This window comes from Taudactylus pleione, unplaced genomic scaffold (assembly GCF_031769625.1).
Source record: "Taudactylus pleione unplaced genomic scaffold, aTauple2 ptg000065l, whole genome shotgun sequence".
NCBI classification, from domain to species: Eukaryota; Metazoa; Chordata; class Amphibia; order Anura; family Myobatrachidae; genus Taudactylus; species Taudactylus pleione.
Genome location: NW_028284467.1, coordinates 8,879,628 through 8,895,120, shown reverse-complemented (window position 1 = coordinate 8,895,120; position 15,493 = coordinate 8,879,628). Strand labels below are relative to the sequence as shown.

General features: G+C 44.1%; 1 protein-coding gene across 1 annotated transcript; it reads right to left on the bottom strand.

The window, feature by feature from the left end:
- Positions 1-1,312: 1,312 nt before the first annotated feature.
- Positions 1,313-2,653, bottom strand: LOC148534661 (uncharacterized). The gene is made up of 3 exons (XM_088465869.1): positions 2,104-2,653; positions 1,535-1,895; positions 1,313-1,358 (listed from the first exon to the last, which is right to left on the bottom strand). Exons 1-3 carry the CDS (start codon positions 2,591-2,593, stop codon positions 1,313-1,315), a joined length of 897 nt encoding a protein of 298 aa, XP_088321995.1. The 5' UTR covers positions 2,594-2,653.
- Positions 2,654-15,493: the final 12,840 nt, after the last annotated feature.

The following is a 15,493-nucleotide window of genomic DNA, read 5'->3' as shown; positions in this document are numbered from 1 at the left end:
AAAACATGAACTGAGGACAGAGTTTGAGAACCTGTGACATAGGGTGGTGGTTGTGCGTGTCATATGTCAGCGTGTAGCATGTCGGCATAGATGACATGTCAAAATGTTTGAATGTCAATCTAATGCACCTGGTGGCCCAGTGGTATTAGCTCCAAAATGAACAATGAAGTGTCTGGTTGTGCAAACACTTTAGCAACACGCTTGCAGCACTCCAATAACACTCCCATAAGATGAACCATTTCCGTGTATCTGTTTAGTCACTGCCCATTAATGCCCAGCACTTTCTGATACCGTGCCGCTCGATCGCCTTTGTGTGTATACTATGTGCAATGCATGTGCCATAGAACGTTTTAGGGATATTCCTGTGAGCAGTATCAAACATTTGCTCATACTATTTACCCGGGCCCGGTCCAGCTGCAGAGGCCCAGCGGGGTCCTGGGTCAGTATCACATCGGGCAGGGAGAGAGAGGAGGCAGCAGTCTCTCTCCCCAGGTCAGCACTTGCTGCTGTGTGCTGGGCTGCTCCAGGGATGCTGCTGCCGCTGGTCATCAAATGTGGTAGGACAATGGCATTCCTGTGTTTCATTTTTTTTATTTAATAGGTTTTGTATGTAAGAATACAAATATAATATTACACGGGAAAAATATGTACAGAAACACAATCATAGCTAATCATGTCCCTATTTTATTTGGTAGATTAGACAGGGATATAAGCGCTGGGCCCCTGATACCATTAGGCAGCTTTAGGCAGCTGCCTAAGGGTGACGGCCCCTGGAGGGCGCACTGAATCAAACAGGAAACTGAAGGATGTAGGCTCGCAGGCGGGAAGGAGTTGTGCATGTGGCCAGTGTGGGGGCTATATTAATGGAGAGTGCCGGCGCTAGCGTCAGTCTGTGGTTCCACCTACCAGAACTTGCGTCCAAGACTCTCCGGCACTGCTCAGTAGCAGATTGTCAGTATCTGCCGGGAGTCTCAGAGGGTGGAACCCGAGTAAGTCATCAGCGGCACCTAGTAGCTATCAGGACAATCTGCCAGGTGTCCGCCTAGTGTGGCTGAGAGCAGCATCTCAGCTGGAGGAAGCAGAACGCGTCGGTGTGTGTCTAACCAACTTTCGGTAACGGCGGTCAGCTGAGTGGCCGGCCGGCTGGCTGTCATCAGAAGGCGTGCCTGCCGCAGACAGTAGCTGACAGAAGGGGGCTGAATAGCTCTCACGCTGAGCGAAGGTGATAAAGCTGGAGCCATAGCTGTGATTGAGTAAAACGCATCCATCACTATACTAGGTGTTTCTTCTACTCTTCAGCCATATTTACCATTTACCTTCTGGGTCCAGCTACCTCATTGCAGAGCTCATAGGAGACACTGGAAAAGAGATACAATCCACAGGGCAGCTGCATAGGGCACCGGGATCTGGGTTTTCTTTTATTTTAGCCACACGATATAAAAAAACAACACAAAAATATCAAAGGTTTCGGTTGGTACAACGATAAAATATTTAAAATGACCATGTTTACGGCAATTGCCTATACACTGTATACTGTGGTGAGTCTTGGTTTGTTTGTATTGTGTTAGGGTTAGTGCTAGGGTTGTAATAATTGGGCCCATATCTGTGTTCTGGGTACACTGGGGCCTGTGGCAATGCCTGTGTTTGGTTGCCAAAACCACAAGCAAATGTGCGCTCTAAAAAAGAAATCTGTCTGTCCTGCATATCCATTAATTGCCTCATATATGACTGCTGCATTTGCCTTTCGGACTCTAGAAACCGATCCAATCTAGCATCCTCCTGCCTCTGAATGTCAGCATCCAATTTGTGGAGATGCTCCACGATCACAGAAGTCATCGCTCTAGCCGCTTGCTCCGACCTGTTGAGCTTCTTCTTTCTGGGTGGCACAGTGTAGACTGCAAAGGGGAGAAACAAAATATACTATAATATGCACTGAGCCAACATAAAGATAGCAGTGGTGTTTGCATATATGTGCTTGTGGCCTTCTATCTACCTGCACGCTAGCAGCACTCTGCAACAGTTACCATTTGGATTTAAGTGAATGTAGTGTGTGTATGTGTGTGTGTGTGTAATGTGGGTGTTTTTATTTTATAAAATACTTACTATTAGCGCGTAGTGGAGGGGTCTTTTTAGGGTGCGCAGTCTCTGAGCTTGTCTCAACTACCTCATCTATGGTGGTAGTGATACTGTCAGCATTCACAGATGAATCCATCCCACTACCTTCTCCAGGCTCATCGGTCAGTAGGAGCTGTGATGTTGGTCTGCTTTGCGAGGACGGCAGGGTAACCTGTGTAGACGGTACCTCTTGACTATCCTCCTGCTGGCTGGAGCAGGATGGCGCAATTGAGGAGGACAGTGCTATGGGGTTTGAAAGCGCTGTATTTCCAAAAGCGCTGTAGCACAATTGGTAATGCACCCATTCCTTGCGGCCTGCACCACTTTTGTTGCGGTTATGATCGTGCACTTGAGTGAACTGCTTACGCAAAGCCTTCAATTTATTGGCCACTTGCTGCTGCGTGCGTTTTATCCCTCGGGACTCCAGCATCTGGGCTATATTGTGGTACACTACTGCATCTTTAACTGTGCCGGTCATGTGGCGTTTAATTTCTTCCTCCGCCCTGATGAGCAGTAGCTCTCGGATATCGGCATCGGTCCAATTCTTGGCAGCACACATGCTGCTGTAGGAACAGGCTGTGGGTCAGGCTGCTGTTATGGCTGAGCATCAGCCTGCGTTTGGAGCTGCTGGTCAGGCTGCAGTTCTGACTGTGGCAGCCTATGTATCAGCCTGCGTTTTGTGGGAGTTGGTCAGGCTGTGGTGCAGGCTGTGTGCAGGAGGTTAGGCAGGCAAGTGATGGCTGCGTGTGCATCTCTCTGCAGGGCACTGATAAAAGACATCATTAGCCAGCGCCCCAGAAGCTCCAATCAACAAATAGCGGAATGTAGCCGGGTCAAATAATGCGGGTAGCACCCGTTCACAGTGCTGCATGAAATGGGAACAACCCGTTTTCAATACCTGCTCTTAACCCGAGTATATGATTGCTGGGTAAATCGTCCCGGGATATTATTCTGGGAGCCGTTCACACAGAGCCTCGACCCGGATCGACCCGGCAATAACCCGGGTTATGCGGTTGGTGTAAAAGGGGTATAAGTCTGCCTATCACAAAATGATGGATATCTCTAAAAGAGGCACCTTTGTTGTACCTAAAGCAGGTGGTGGCTGTGGAACTTTTAAGAGGCTACCTCATGCGTTGTTTATTTCCGTTTACGATGCCGATGCGTGTCCCCACCGTTGTAGAGCCGGATCGTAGATCTTACAGCAAAACCGTAAGATTGCGATCTATCTTGTACAATGTGTTACATATGCATATGGGGATTGTAACGATCAATCGTACACCATTTTGACCACATCGTATGTAGAATTTCAAGGGAAGAATCTCAAGGGAAATCGTACAACACATCGTGACGTTTCTTAATCGCACCGTGTATGGCCGGCTTTAGATGTAGTTTATGAACTGATAAGGGGGAGGGGGGGTATTTATCAAAGACAGGAGAAAGAGAAAATTGTGAGAGATAAAGCACTAACAATCAGCTTCTAAAACTTACATTTTACAAGCTGTGTTTGAAAAATGACAGTTAGGAGCTGATTGGTTAATACTTTTTCTCCCACAATTTTATCTCTCATCAAGCTTTAGTACATAGAGCCCAAGGTGCCTAAAATAACTCCTTATGTAATGCACATACATTTCAGCCAGCCCAGCCTAACACCTGAAGCTAGTTATGCAAAAAGAAAGTGCATATCTTAACATATTTTCATAGAGATAATATTGTTATTTCAATAGATCTATGTTGTTTTAACCGGATGACGTACGTGCCTCATGTGGCCACAGTACATACACACATATACATACCCACACTGACTTGCACACTATTGGCTGGTTGGTAAGAGCTGGCAATGTTTGATGTGGGAGGTAAGCTTGTTTGTAATATTTGGAAAAGTAACAAATTACAATACATTTACAGTACAATGATAGGCTATTATATAAAGAGAAATTGTCCGGACCACAGGGCTCCGTAAAGTTGCACTAAGCTTAGACCAGCTTCTGTCTGTGAAAAACCTTTTCATGTGATTTCGCTGTTAGCAGCATAAACAGTCATATTTGCAGCAGTGTAGAATAGATTTAGCAAATCAAATTTTTATTAAAATAGCATGCTTGTAATAAAGTGATAAAAATCTATTGCGTTTCCGTGGAACATATTTAAATTTGTTTTTATAATAATGTGATATTGTTTCTTTCTTTAGTTTGTTTAAAGGCAAGTAAATTAAAATATACCTACAATATAATTTTCATAAAACCAACGCACATAATACACAATGTACAAACCTATATTATACTGCTTCTATACCGAAATTCCGGGTCTGACCCGAAGGTTGGAACAGGGTTCCAATCCGGATCAGACCCGGAATTTCCCCGGCGCTGACCCAGGATATTCCTGAGTTGGAGCCATACACACCGGAGCCGGGTCTGCAGAGACTCGGCTTTTCCGGCATTGAAGTGGATGCTTGGAGATGACGTCATCTCCAAGTGCCACTGAAGCCGGCCAATCGGCAGGCATGTGGCGCGCTCTAGGTCACCGTGACCCGGATCGCGCCATTTACACTGCAGTGTTTCACAGGTTATTCCCGTGTTAAACCCTGCAAGTTACCTGGGTTGGATTGCCTGGTCACTCGACCCAGCGATCCAACCCTCTCCCCTTTTACACCAAGGAGCTACCCAGGTTAACCCTGCAATAACCTGGGTTTTAGCTCTGGTGTAAAAGGGGTATTATTAACAAGTTCAACTGATAGCTAGTTTAGTTGCCTAACATAAGGCAAAGTGTATAAGGAATTGGTAGTAAAGGCGAAAAGATGAGTATTTACTAAATGACTGGCTTAAAGAGAGTCAAGCCAAGGAGACAATATTCTATAGATAACAGCTACAGTACATGGCCAAGTGAGGTTGCCAGAAGATCTGCCACATGGTAGAAACAGTTGGCCTGCTGTGTAGATGGACATACTGTATATGCTTAACTGCTGCTACAATTTGTGGTGCATTTATACAAACATGCAGACAGGTCCTGATTCAGCATCACAATGAAGTCCGATTTGTGGAGGGAATTGTGATTTGTTTGCAGTGTGCATGCGTAAGAGCCTGCTTACTAACTATGAGCAACTACAGGCAATTCAGAGTTGTAGGCATTAGCGAAGACTTATATTTTCCCAAGTCCTTTGGGTGCATCCCTAGTAGAACAGGTGTATGATCTACAGGAAAAGGTCAACAATGTCTTTATAGACACCAGATGTTAGACAGTCAATAGGTTGACAGGACCAAAAGGTTGACACACTAAAGGTTGACATGTAAGAATGTCAACATGTACAGATGGTCAACATGATCAATAGGTCAACACATTTTTTTTTCTAGCCCTAATCTTCACCCTAACCCTCCCCTTGGTGACTAACCTAACCTAGGTGCCTGACCCTAACCGTCCCTTCTAGTGGCTAACTCAAACCCTCCAGGAAGTGCCTAACCCTAACCATCGGGGTAAGTGCCTAACCCTAACCCTTATAAAAAAATAAAAAAAAAGTGTTGACTATTTTTGTGTTGACTTTTTGCCGTCGACCATTTGTACACGGCGACCTTCTTCCATGTTGACCTTTAGTGTATCGACCTTTTATCTGTCTAACATCTGGTGTCTATCTAGACTTTGTCTATGTTTTTATTGTAGATCTATATCCCAGTAGAACATACGATCCTAGTTTTGCAGAATTGCAAATGGTCTTAATTTTTGCACCAGAGGAGAGCAGTATTAGGGTCTCATCCTATTCTTTGAATTGGACCCTTTTTATGCTTCCACATTGCACTTCATGGGCTGTAGCACTCAGAGCAATGTACAGTAATAAAAAAAAAAACTTTATGCACGTAACACTTGTAATATTAACAGTTCAGTTGTCACCTTTCTCGTGATTAATGTAGTCTGTAAATGAGTCTAAATTGGGCAGTATTATAGAAAAAATAATAATTATAATAATAGTATAATTGAATGAAATGAGAGGTTCTAAACTTTTAGAAATATGAACATTGATATATACTGTATATTTTACAAATTCTCTATCATGTATTTCCTGCATTTGGTAATAGTGAGTCTTGGCTTTATTTTGTAGCTGATGACTCACTGGGCCTGATTCAGCAAGGATCATAATTGCAATAGATATATGATGTATGCACACAGGCAGCTTTGCAAATGCGATCCTTGCAGATATGGTTATGTGCATTACTTATCCGATCTGCGTTGTCCAACGCAACATTGGATAATCTGCGTAACATCGGCTGGCTAAGGTGACCCATGGGGTCATACAGCCGGCCGCCACAGTTGAGTGAAAGAGGCCAGGAAATCTCCGTCACCCGACGGAGATCCTGGCCTCTCCCCACCCACGCAGGGGCGTATCTATAATGGGTGCATGGTGTGCGTGGCACACAGGCCCCTAGGTCCATGGGGGCCCTGCACCGCACACCCTGCACCCATAGTATTACTTACCTCTCCAGAGTCCCACAACGGCACGTGGGCCCGAGGCTGTAAAAATGACTGGAAAATGGCCGCCGCGGCACATCGTTTGCGCATGCGCAATACAGGGAGATGGCCACAGCAGCTATTTTCCCGGTGACCTGCGCATACTCTATAGACTCTGGGCGCACTTTAGTGCCCAGAGTCTATAACTTCGGCGCTGGACGCGCACAGCTTAGTGCGCTGCCGGCCGCCAGACAGAGAGGAGAGGGACTGTATCGGAGACTGCACGCGGGCCCACTCCTCTCTAGAAACGCCCCTGCTCCCATGCCTTTGTTTCACGAAACAGAGGGCATCGCCGCCCCCTCCACGCCCAGAATCGGCAGCAGACTTTCAATCACTATTGTATGCCCCAGGTGTTTTTTTGATTGCGGGTGGTTGCGGCAGGTGGATTTTTCACGATTTTTAAAAGGCAACTTTAGCCACTTAAAAATATGCTTGCACCCATTTTCAGGTACCCCAAATTTGATGGGACTACTTTTTTTTTTTTTTTTTTTAAACTTTGCTAAATGCTATTCTTCACCTCTTATGCAAAGACGCCAAACTGCACCTATTGGGGTTTAAACACCCCAAATACCTTCAGTAGGGCTATTCAGGGGTACCCATAGTAAACCCCTATGTCCGAGCATCTTTTGGGGGTTGTCAGGCTAATTTCCCCAAAAATGACAGCACTTTTTGCCTGCTTCAGATCCGCCATCTCCCGTTTTCAGCGATTTGGAATTGAATACGGGGATACGCGGGCACGAGCGCGATACTTTTTCCCTCTGAAAAGCAGCGATGATGGCAAAAAGTCCGGCGCGGACTTTTCGCTCCTACTTGAATATGGCCCTATATATATCAAAACATCGGTTTTGGGGTGCAATGTTGCAGGAACCCCCGTGCAGCCTTAAGACAGTCCCCCAAAGGTAAACTGCATTCTTAAGTGTTTTTTAATAAAAACACTTAAGAACCCCCCACTTAAGAACCCCCAAAACAGTACTTTTGTTTTGGGGGTGAAACAAACTAAAGTTATGGGACAAAGTTAAAAACTAGCTAAATAGACTACAGGAGTGCCCCCAAGTATGCCCCAGGTGTTTTTTTCATTGCAGATGCTTGCGGCAGGTGGATTTTTCAAATTTTTTAAAACTTCACTTTAGCAACTTTTAAATATGCTACCCCCCTATTTTCAGGTACCCCAAATTTGCTGGGACTAGTTATTCTCTCAAAAAAAAACTGCTAAATGCTATTCTTCACGACTTATGCAAAGACACTAATTAGAACCTACTGAGAACATTTAAGTACCCCAAATACCTTCAGCAGGCCTATTCGGGGGTATCCATAGTGATCCCTCATGTCAGTGCATCTTTTGGGGGGTGTCAGGCTGATTTCCCCAAATATGACAGCACTTTTCACCTGTTTCAGTTTCGCCGGGTGCCGTTTTCGCATCCTTTGAAATTGAATATGGCGAAAAGCGATGTAGGCAGAAAGTCCGGCTTTTTGCCTCAAATTGAATATTGGCCTTAATGTTGCATAGAATTACAAAATGTAAAATGTATATATCATTACCATCAGAAAGGCACCATCACATAATTGCAGCATTGCCGTCATTGCAACATGTCTTGCAATGGCATGTAGCCATCACCTGTTAACTAATCATTTAATCACTGACGGTATGTGTAATGGAAAGTTGTAGTTTGTGCATACATAGTGGATCTGATATAAAAGGAATTGTGATGGCATGTGGGGAGGTCTGATGGCATGCAATGGCCATGTGTGAAAGTCTGATGACATGTAAGGGGCACATGGGAAGATCTGATGGCATGTAAGGGGCAAGTGTTTATGCAAGGGAAGTCTTATGGGCATTTGGGGATGTCTTATGGCATGTAGGAGGGCAGTGGGAGGTCTCATGGCAAGTGAGCAGGTATAATGTGCATGTGCAGGTCTGATGCCATGTAAGGGGCATGAGGGGATTTTTGATGCCATGTAAGGGGCATGAGGGGATTTCTGATGACATGTAAGGGGCAAATTGGGATGTCTTACCTGGAGAAGAGATGTGCATCTAAAAAAAAAAAGCAAGATTATTATTATTATTATTATTATTATTATCCTTTATTTATATGGTGCCACAAGTGTTCCGCAGCATCTTACAAAGTACATAGACAAATAAGTGAACTAGTAACCACTGACTTAAGGTGCATATCCACTACACGATATAAATTAACGATTGAATGATAATCATTATCATTCAATCGTTCATTAATTGTGCAGTGAATATGCCGGCAACGACCAGCGATGCACTCCCGCTGGTCGTTGTCGGCATCTGTCATCGCCTGAACATACTGCCCAACCTGCCGATATCTTCATGTTGTGCATGTTCGGGGATGAGGGAGGGTGCCTGCATTGAATTACATATAGTTCAGTGTGGGCACAATTTCCACTGCACAGTATAATGAACGACAACAATGTTTTTATCGTTCAGTTGTTCATTAGTCATGTAGCGGATATGCACCATTACAGTACAATACAGTGGCGTTACTAAGGGGGTGCCGGCACTGGGTGTCACCCTCGGAGGAGGTGACACCAAAATGTTGGCTACTCCTCCCCTGCAGCACTCGGCGCCTGTCACAGAGGAGGAGTAAGTGCAGGCTCAGGTCTCCGGGAGCAGCCCAGCATCTCTGGGGATGCTGGGCAAACCCCCGGAGTATTGTGATTGGGATTTCCCAATAGGCCATGTCCCTTTACTCTAGGCCACTCCCCCTTTTTGGGTGTGCATGGGCATATACAGGGCGCACCGGGTGTCACCAGACCTGGTGACGCCTCTGGTACAATACAATGCAAGACAAGGACAAGCTTTATATACATTGTTGCATTAGTGACCATAACACTCAAATAAGCAACAGGGCATAAGGTGACCGGCAGCACTCAGGGAAGGCCGACCTATGTCTCACCGGCGGCTGCTGTATCAAGGCAGTGATGCCTTGATAAAGCAGCCCCAGGCGAAACGTGCTTCGGCGTTCCCTGAGTGCTGCCGGTCACCGCTCACTATATGCGGACACCCAGAGGGAAAGAATTATCAGTCGTTATCAATGCTAGATCTACAAATATAGATAGTGGGAGGACATTAACCGTATGGGTATATAAATGCACAGAGAGCTTACATATTGAACATACTTACGTACCTCACGTGTGTAATTGTATCTGCAGAGACTGTCAGTGTGAGAATTTCCAGCACACTATCGGAGACACACAATCCACACTGGTTTGTGGAAACCAGCACAATACCTAATCATATATGTTTAAATCATCATGTATATATTAATATCTCCCTGTTATTTTGATAAGTGCATACTGGTTATTATAACTGCAGTCCATTAACAAAACCACGTTCTGCAGACAGCAAATTTGCTACTTATATATGATACATACAACAGCTACAAATAATACTGACATTGTAACATTTTTGTAACAACAGCAAATTATTTACTAGAGAATCTGCTTTATATAAGAAACAGATATCCAAAGAGATCTTAACTCCTAGATACTACCAAACTGCCAACAATCAACACATGTTTTTTGGTCTGTGATATTGACAACTAGATCAATTGATTATATATTTCTAATTGTATTGACTGGCAGCAACAGGACGTGTTTTTAACCACATATTCTATATTTTTCTTCCACATCTGTTCTTTACAGATTATTTTAATATTTTGCCCTAATACCTGTACACCACGTTTTAAAGTAAATAATAAAGGTCATATTTTACTAATTTCCCACAGAATATAAAGAGGAAACATCTGCCAGTGCACCGGACCATATTTCTTATCTTTTTCTTTTCTGAAGTGATACAATGTCAAATTTATAAGAAGGTCTGGTGGCACCTCCACTCATGTACATTTACATATTTATCACCCACTGGTGACCATACAAAGAGGAGTCTCACAGTGAATCAATAAAAATATATTCTTTCTCTGATAAAGATATAATAAATATAAAAAGCAGACGTATATAAAAATGATTGTTAGTGCGGCATCATCACAACTTCCTCCTGAACAATAATCATGTTACCTATATTATCTGAACCTTCATAGAAGTTGCTGCGCAGGATAGACGTGTGATGTTATTATCCACATCTGTATCTATTTAAATATAGGAGCAAATGCTTAATGGAGGGTAGAGTCTTCTAAATGGCATTTTTTATAACTGATTTACTTATGTAGTAGTGTAATAAAAATTTAGGAAAATATTAATATATAAAAAAATGAGCTTAGCAACTATACTGTTTGCTGAAGCAAGTCTATTTACATTTGAATGCTTAGATCCCTTGTACTACCTATGTTTATGTCGCGTAATCCTGATCTTTTTGTTTGCTGTGTCTGTGTGCAAAACTCTGTTCTCATTTATCACTGCTGCCAACTTTATGGAGGTATAATAAGCTGAGTACATAACAGACAAGCCGGTGATGAGGGCTGAGTAAGATTCCAAGATTCCAAATGCAAAGAAAATAATTTTACAGACTAGAAACTATGCTTGTCACGCCATGTCACCAAATACATGGAGCCCAAAATAGTGAAAACACAAACAAAATAAGTGACATGTAGTTTGGAACAGCAATCAGCGAGAAGCCATCTCTGACATTCCCCAAGAATGGTTTAAGAACAACATTATGAAGGGGCTGCTCCCAACATTGCGCCAATGCGACCTACAGCCGTATAAAAAGGAGCATGAGATTGAATATAATATGAGCAAAATGGCTCTAGTGATGGCCCATATACAATCCTTACCAACCAAGATGCTTGAAACTAGAGTGGAAGCACAGGTAAAAACTCACATATATTGCAAGTATATTACCAACAATAACTAAGCTGGGACACACTGTGCATAGAAGACACCATCTATGAGATAAATAATAGAAAGCCAGCTGAAGGTACTAATTGCAATTCAGACTTGTTACGATGACTTTGATAACAGTGGTACATTGTATCATTTGAGCTGCAGGTCCCATCCTGTGCTAATTACTATTTATAACAGAATCCTCTGTAAAGACCAATGTTCATCCCTTGTGCTCAGAGTAGTGCACAGAGAGCACTCCAACGTATGGAAGCTCTGAATGACAGACCATGAGACATAATTTGTGCTCTCTATTATTTACAAGTTAAGGAGAGCTTAGTGCACCAGGCCTGATTACTCAGTGGCATAGCCTATCAGCAGGGGCGTAGGGAGGGCGGTTCCAGTGGAGTGCAAGCGCCAGGCACCGAAGGTGTCCGGAGGCGCCGGGGGCTGTTGCTTCCCCACTGTGAACGCTGGCCTCTGAAGTGATCGGAGGCTAAGGAAGCCTCTGATCGCTTCAGAGGCCAGCTTTCCCAGTGATGCAGTGTGCGCGGGTGATGTCATTACGTTACCTGCGCGCAGAGGAGCCAGTGCAGCCATGTCTGCTGGATCTAGTTAGATGCAGACAACGCGGCAGCAGGAACAACAGCCCGGATGATGGCCACGATGGATCAGGTAAGTACTGGGGGGGGCACACTACTTTAAGGGACCGAACTACAGCGGCAATACTTAAAGGGGCACCTGTACAGGGGGCACTTTAAATGGGCACCTATACAGGGGGCACTGCATATGGGCACCACTACAGGGGCACTACTATAGGGGACATTGCATATGGGCACCACTACATAGGGCACTGCATATGGGCACCACTACAGGGGGCACTGCAGATAGGAACCACTACAGGGGGCTCTGCATATGGGCACTACTACAGGGGACATTGCATATGGGCACTACTACAGGGAACATTGCATATGGCAGCACAGATGGTGTAATGGTTAGCATTACTGCCTCACAGCACTGAGGTCGTGGGTTCAATTCCCACCACGGCCCTAACTGTGTGGAGTTTGTATATTCTCCCTGTGCCTGCGTGGGTTTCCTCCGGGTGCTCCGGTTTCCTCCCACACTCCAAAAATATACTGGTAGGTTAATTGGCTCCGAACAAAAAATTAACCCTAGTGTGCATGTGTGTGAGCATGTGATAAGAAATATAGATTGTAAGCACCACTGGGGCAGGGACTGATGTGAATTACCAAATATTCTCTGTAAAGCGCTGCGGAATATGTGTGCGCTATATAAATAACTGGTAATAATAATAATAATATGGGCACCACTACAGGGGGCACTGCATATGGGCATCACTACAGGGGACACTGCATATGGGCTCAACTACAGGTGCCACTACAGGGGCACTGTAGATGGGCACAGCTACAGGGGGCAATGCATATGGGCACAACTACCTACAGGGGCACTGCATATGGGCACTACTGATGGCCCTGCATAAGGGAGCGGATGACTGGTGTTATACAGAAGGATGCTGGAGAGGCAGGGGGAAGAAGGCAAAATATATTTATCACTCCATGCCCCACTTTGATGCTGCACCTAATCTTCATTTTTACTTCTCTTTACTTTAATCCCATATGGACCTGTCTCCTCCCTGAAATACTTGAGGGGGGGGGCGCGCCATAGCATGCACGTGCTCCGGGTGCCATGGCTACACGCTACACCTCTGCCTATTAGGCCCATGAAATTAAAATCTCCCATGGCATACATTCTCTTCAGCAGCGGAGAACACTTAAGTCTGTTTTTGGAGGCTCTGTAAGAGCATAAACTACTAAATCATGAAGGCCAAACATCCATCCTGTGCTGCTCAGATGACCTGCTGAAATTCTGCACTAGTTTAAACCGCCAAGAAGGAGTAAGTCTGGAGCAGTCTGCAACTCAGTAACCCTTAACCCCCATGCATCAGATGGCAGGCTGCCCTGAAGTCAGAGACCACTGGTCTCAGCAATGCTAGCCATAAATATCTGAAAACCTACCCTGCATACACACCTTGTCTTTACAGCAATGTCTCACCACTTAATTCCCCTGAGAAGATTGCTGTAATATTCCAGCACTACACATGAGGAACTGATACTGATCCAGAGGAGAGCATTATACTTTGCTAAACTGGGAGTAGCAAGGATTAATGTTATATGGACTGACAAAGCTTATATCGATTCCCTCTTATAATGGCATACTTCCATCCTACATATGACATTATGGCCCGAATGCTCTGAAATGGGGGATCATTGTGGATACCCCCAAATAGCCCTGCTGAAGGTATTTAGGGTTTTTAAATGGTCTCAATCGGAGCTATATAGCGTTTTTACACAAGTGGTGAAGAATAGCATTTTGGTGGGGGTTTGGATGTAATTACCCTCAATTTAAATCTGAAAGTCTGCAGTTAAAGCACAACTTGTTTGTTTAATTTCAAAGCCATTGTGGTGGTGAATAGAAGCCAAAATATGAAAATTATGTCAATGTCCCAATATTTATGCACCTGACTGTATATATATATATATATATATATATATATATTTACATACACAATATCAGGGGCATTTCTAGAGAGGAGGGGGCCCATGTGCAGTCTCCGACATGGGACCCCACCTCTATGTCCGGCAGCGCACTGAGCTGTGCGCGGCTAGTAGAGTCTATAGGGGATGCGCTGGTTACTGGGAAAATGGCTGTGGCAGCCATTTTCCCTGTACTGGGCAAGCGTAAACGATGGGAAAATGACCGTGGCGGCCATTTTCCAGTTGTTTTTACAGCGCCGGACCCCCGTGCCGACGTGGGACTCCGGAGAGGTAAGTAATTCTATGGGTGCATGGTGTGCGGTACGGGGCCCCCCTGGACCCAGGGGCCCGTGCTCCCCACACACCCTGCGCCAATTATAGATATGCCCCTGCACTATATATATATATATATATATATATGTGTGTATAAGAGAGAGAGAGAGAGAGAGAGAGAGAGAGAGAGAGAGAGAGAGAGAGAGAGAGAGAGAGGAGAACGAGAGAGGAGAACGGCGGCACTCACAGGTCATGTAATAAAATGATATGGAGACAAAACTCCTATTCGACGTTTCGGTTTCTTTCAACCTTTTTCAAGAATATAGTATATAAATGCTGAGCCTTGTATGAAAAATGTAGAATATGTTGCTCATCTAAATCTGCTTTTCTTACACTCAATTTGATAGAAATGATAGTCACCCCTGACACACTAACTTTGGTCCACTCTGCATCAACTTCAAAGTCTTTGCTTATGCCACAAGATATGTGGTCGTGGTCTATGGGTAAACAATCATGTACAACAAAAAAATCCTGGCTGCATAGGTTACAATATTGAACAATGGTTGTCTACAGACAACCTAAGATGGGTGTGATACAAAAGGTCAACAATATAAAGGTCGACACTAATTTGGTCGACACCAAGAAAGATGACCTTCTGTAGGTCAATCTTTTGTCATGTCGACCTTCTGGTGTCGACCAAATCATTGTTGACGTTTCCAATGTTGACATTTTGTATGGAACCCCTAGGTATTGTAAATATAGTATCTAAGAATGAAACAAATATTATTGGGCCAAATACCTCTCATGCCATGTTTGATCCTGTGTTTAACCTAGCTGTGCCGACATTCTTGTGCGCTTATTGAAAAAGCATATTATCAATGTCAATGGAGATCACAGATCATATTGTGCAATAAATGATTTTACCACATTACAAATATGTAGCATTCGCTATAACATCAATTCATCCTCCAACTGGATTGCATTCTATGTTAGCTGGCATGGTTACTGCCTAAGGAAAAATAAGGCAAATGACTACTGTTATGTACGTTCTAAATTTGTGGGTAGTATCAACATCTACATTCCATTCAGTATGTGATTAAGGTAGATGATGATGATGATGGTTACGCTAGACCGATCTGGATGAATGATGGATCCAGACTCCAGAACGAATCATTAATGAGGATGTAACACAGATAGAAGATTATGGTGATGACAAGCAGTAGCCGTGGGACATAGTATGCATACAATATAAGAAA

Excerpts from the sequence above, each read along its gene's own strand:
- LOC148534661 (XM_088465869.1), bottom strand. The coding sequence starts at position 2,593 with ATGACCGGCACAGTTAAAGATGCAGTAGTGTACCACAATATAGCCCAG. Across the intron at positions 1,896-2,103 it reads CCCTCCACTACGCGCTAATA|TCTACACTGTGCCACCCAGA; the intron begins GTAAGTATTTTA and ends TCCCCTTTGCAG. Across the intron at positions 1,359-1,534 it reads ACAAACCAAGACTCACCACA|TGTCTCCTATGAGCTCTGCA; the intron begins GTATACAGTGTA and ends TCTCTTTTCCAG.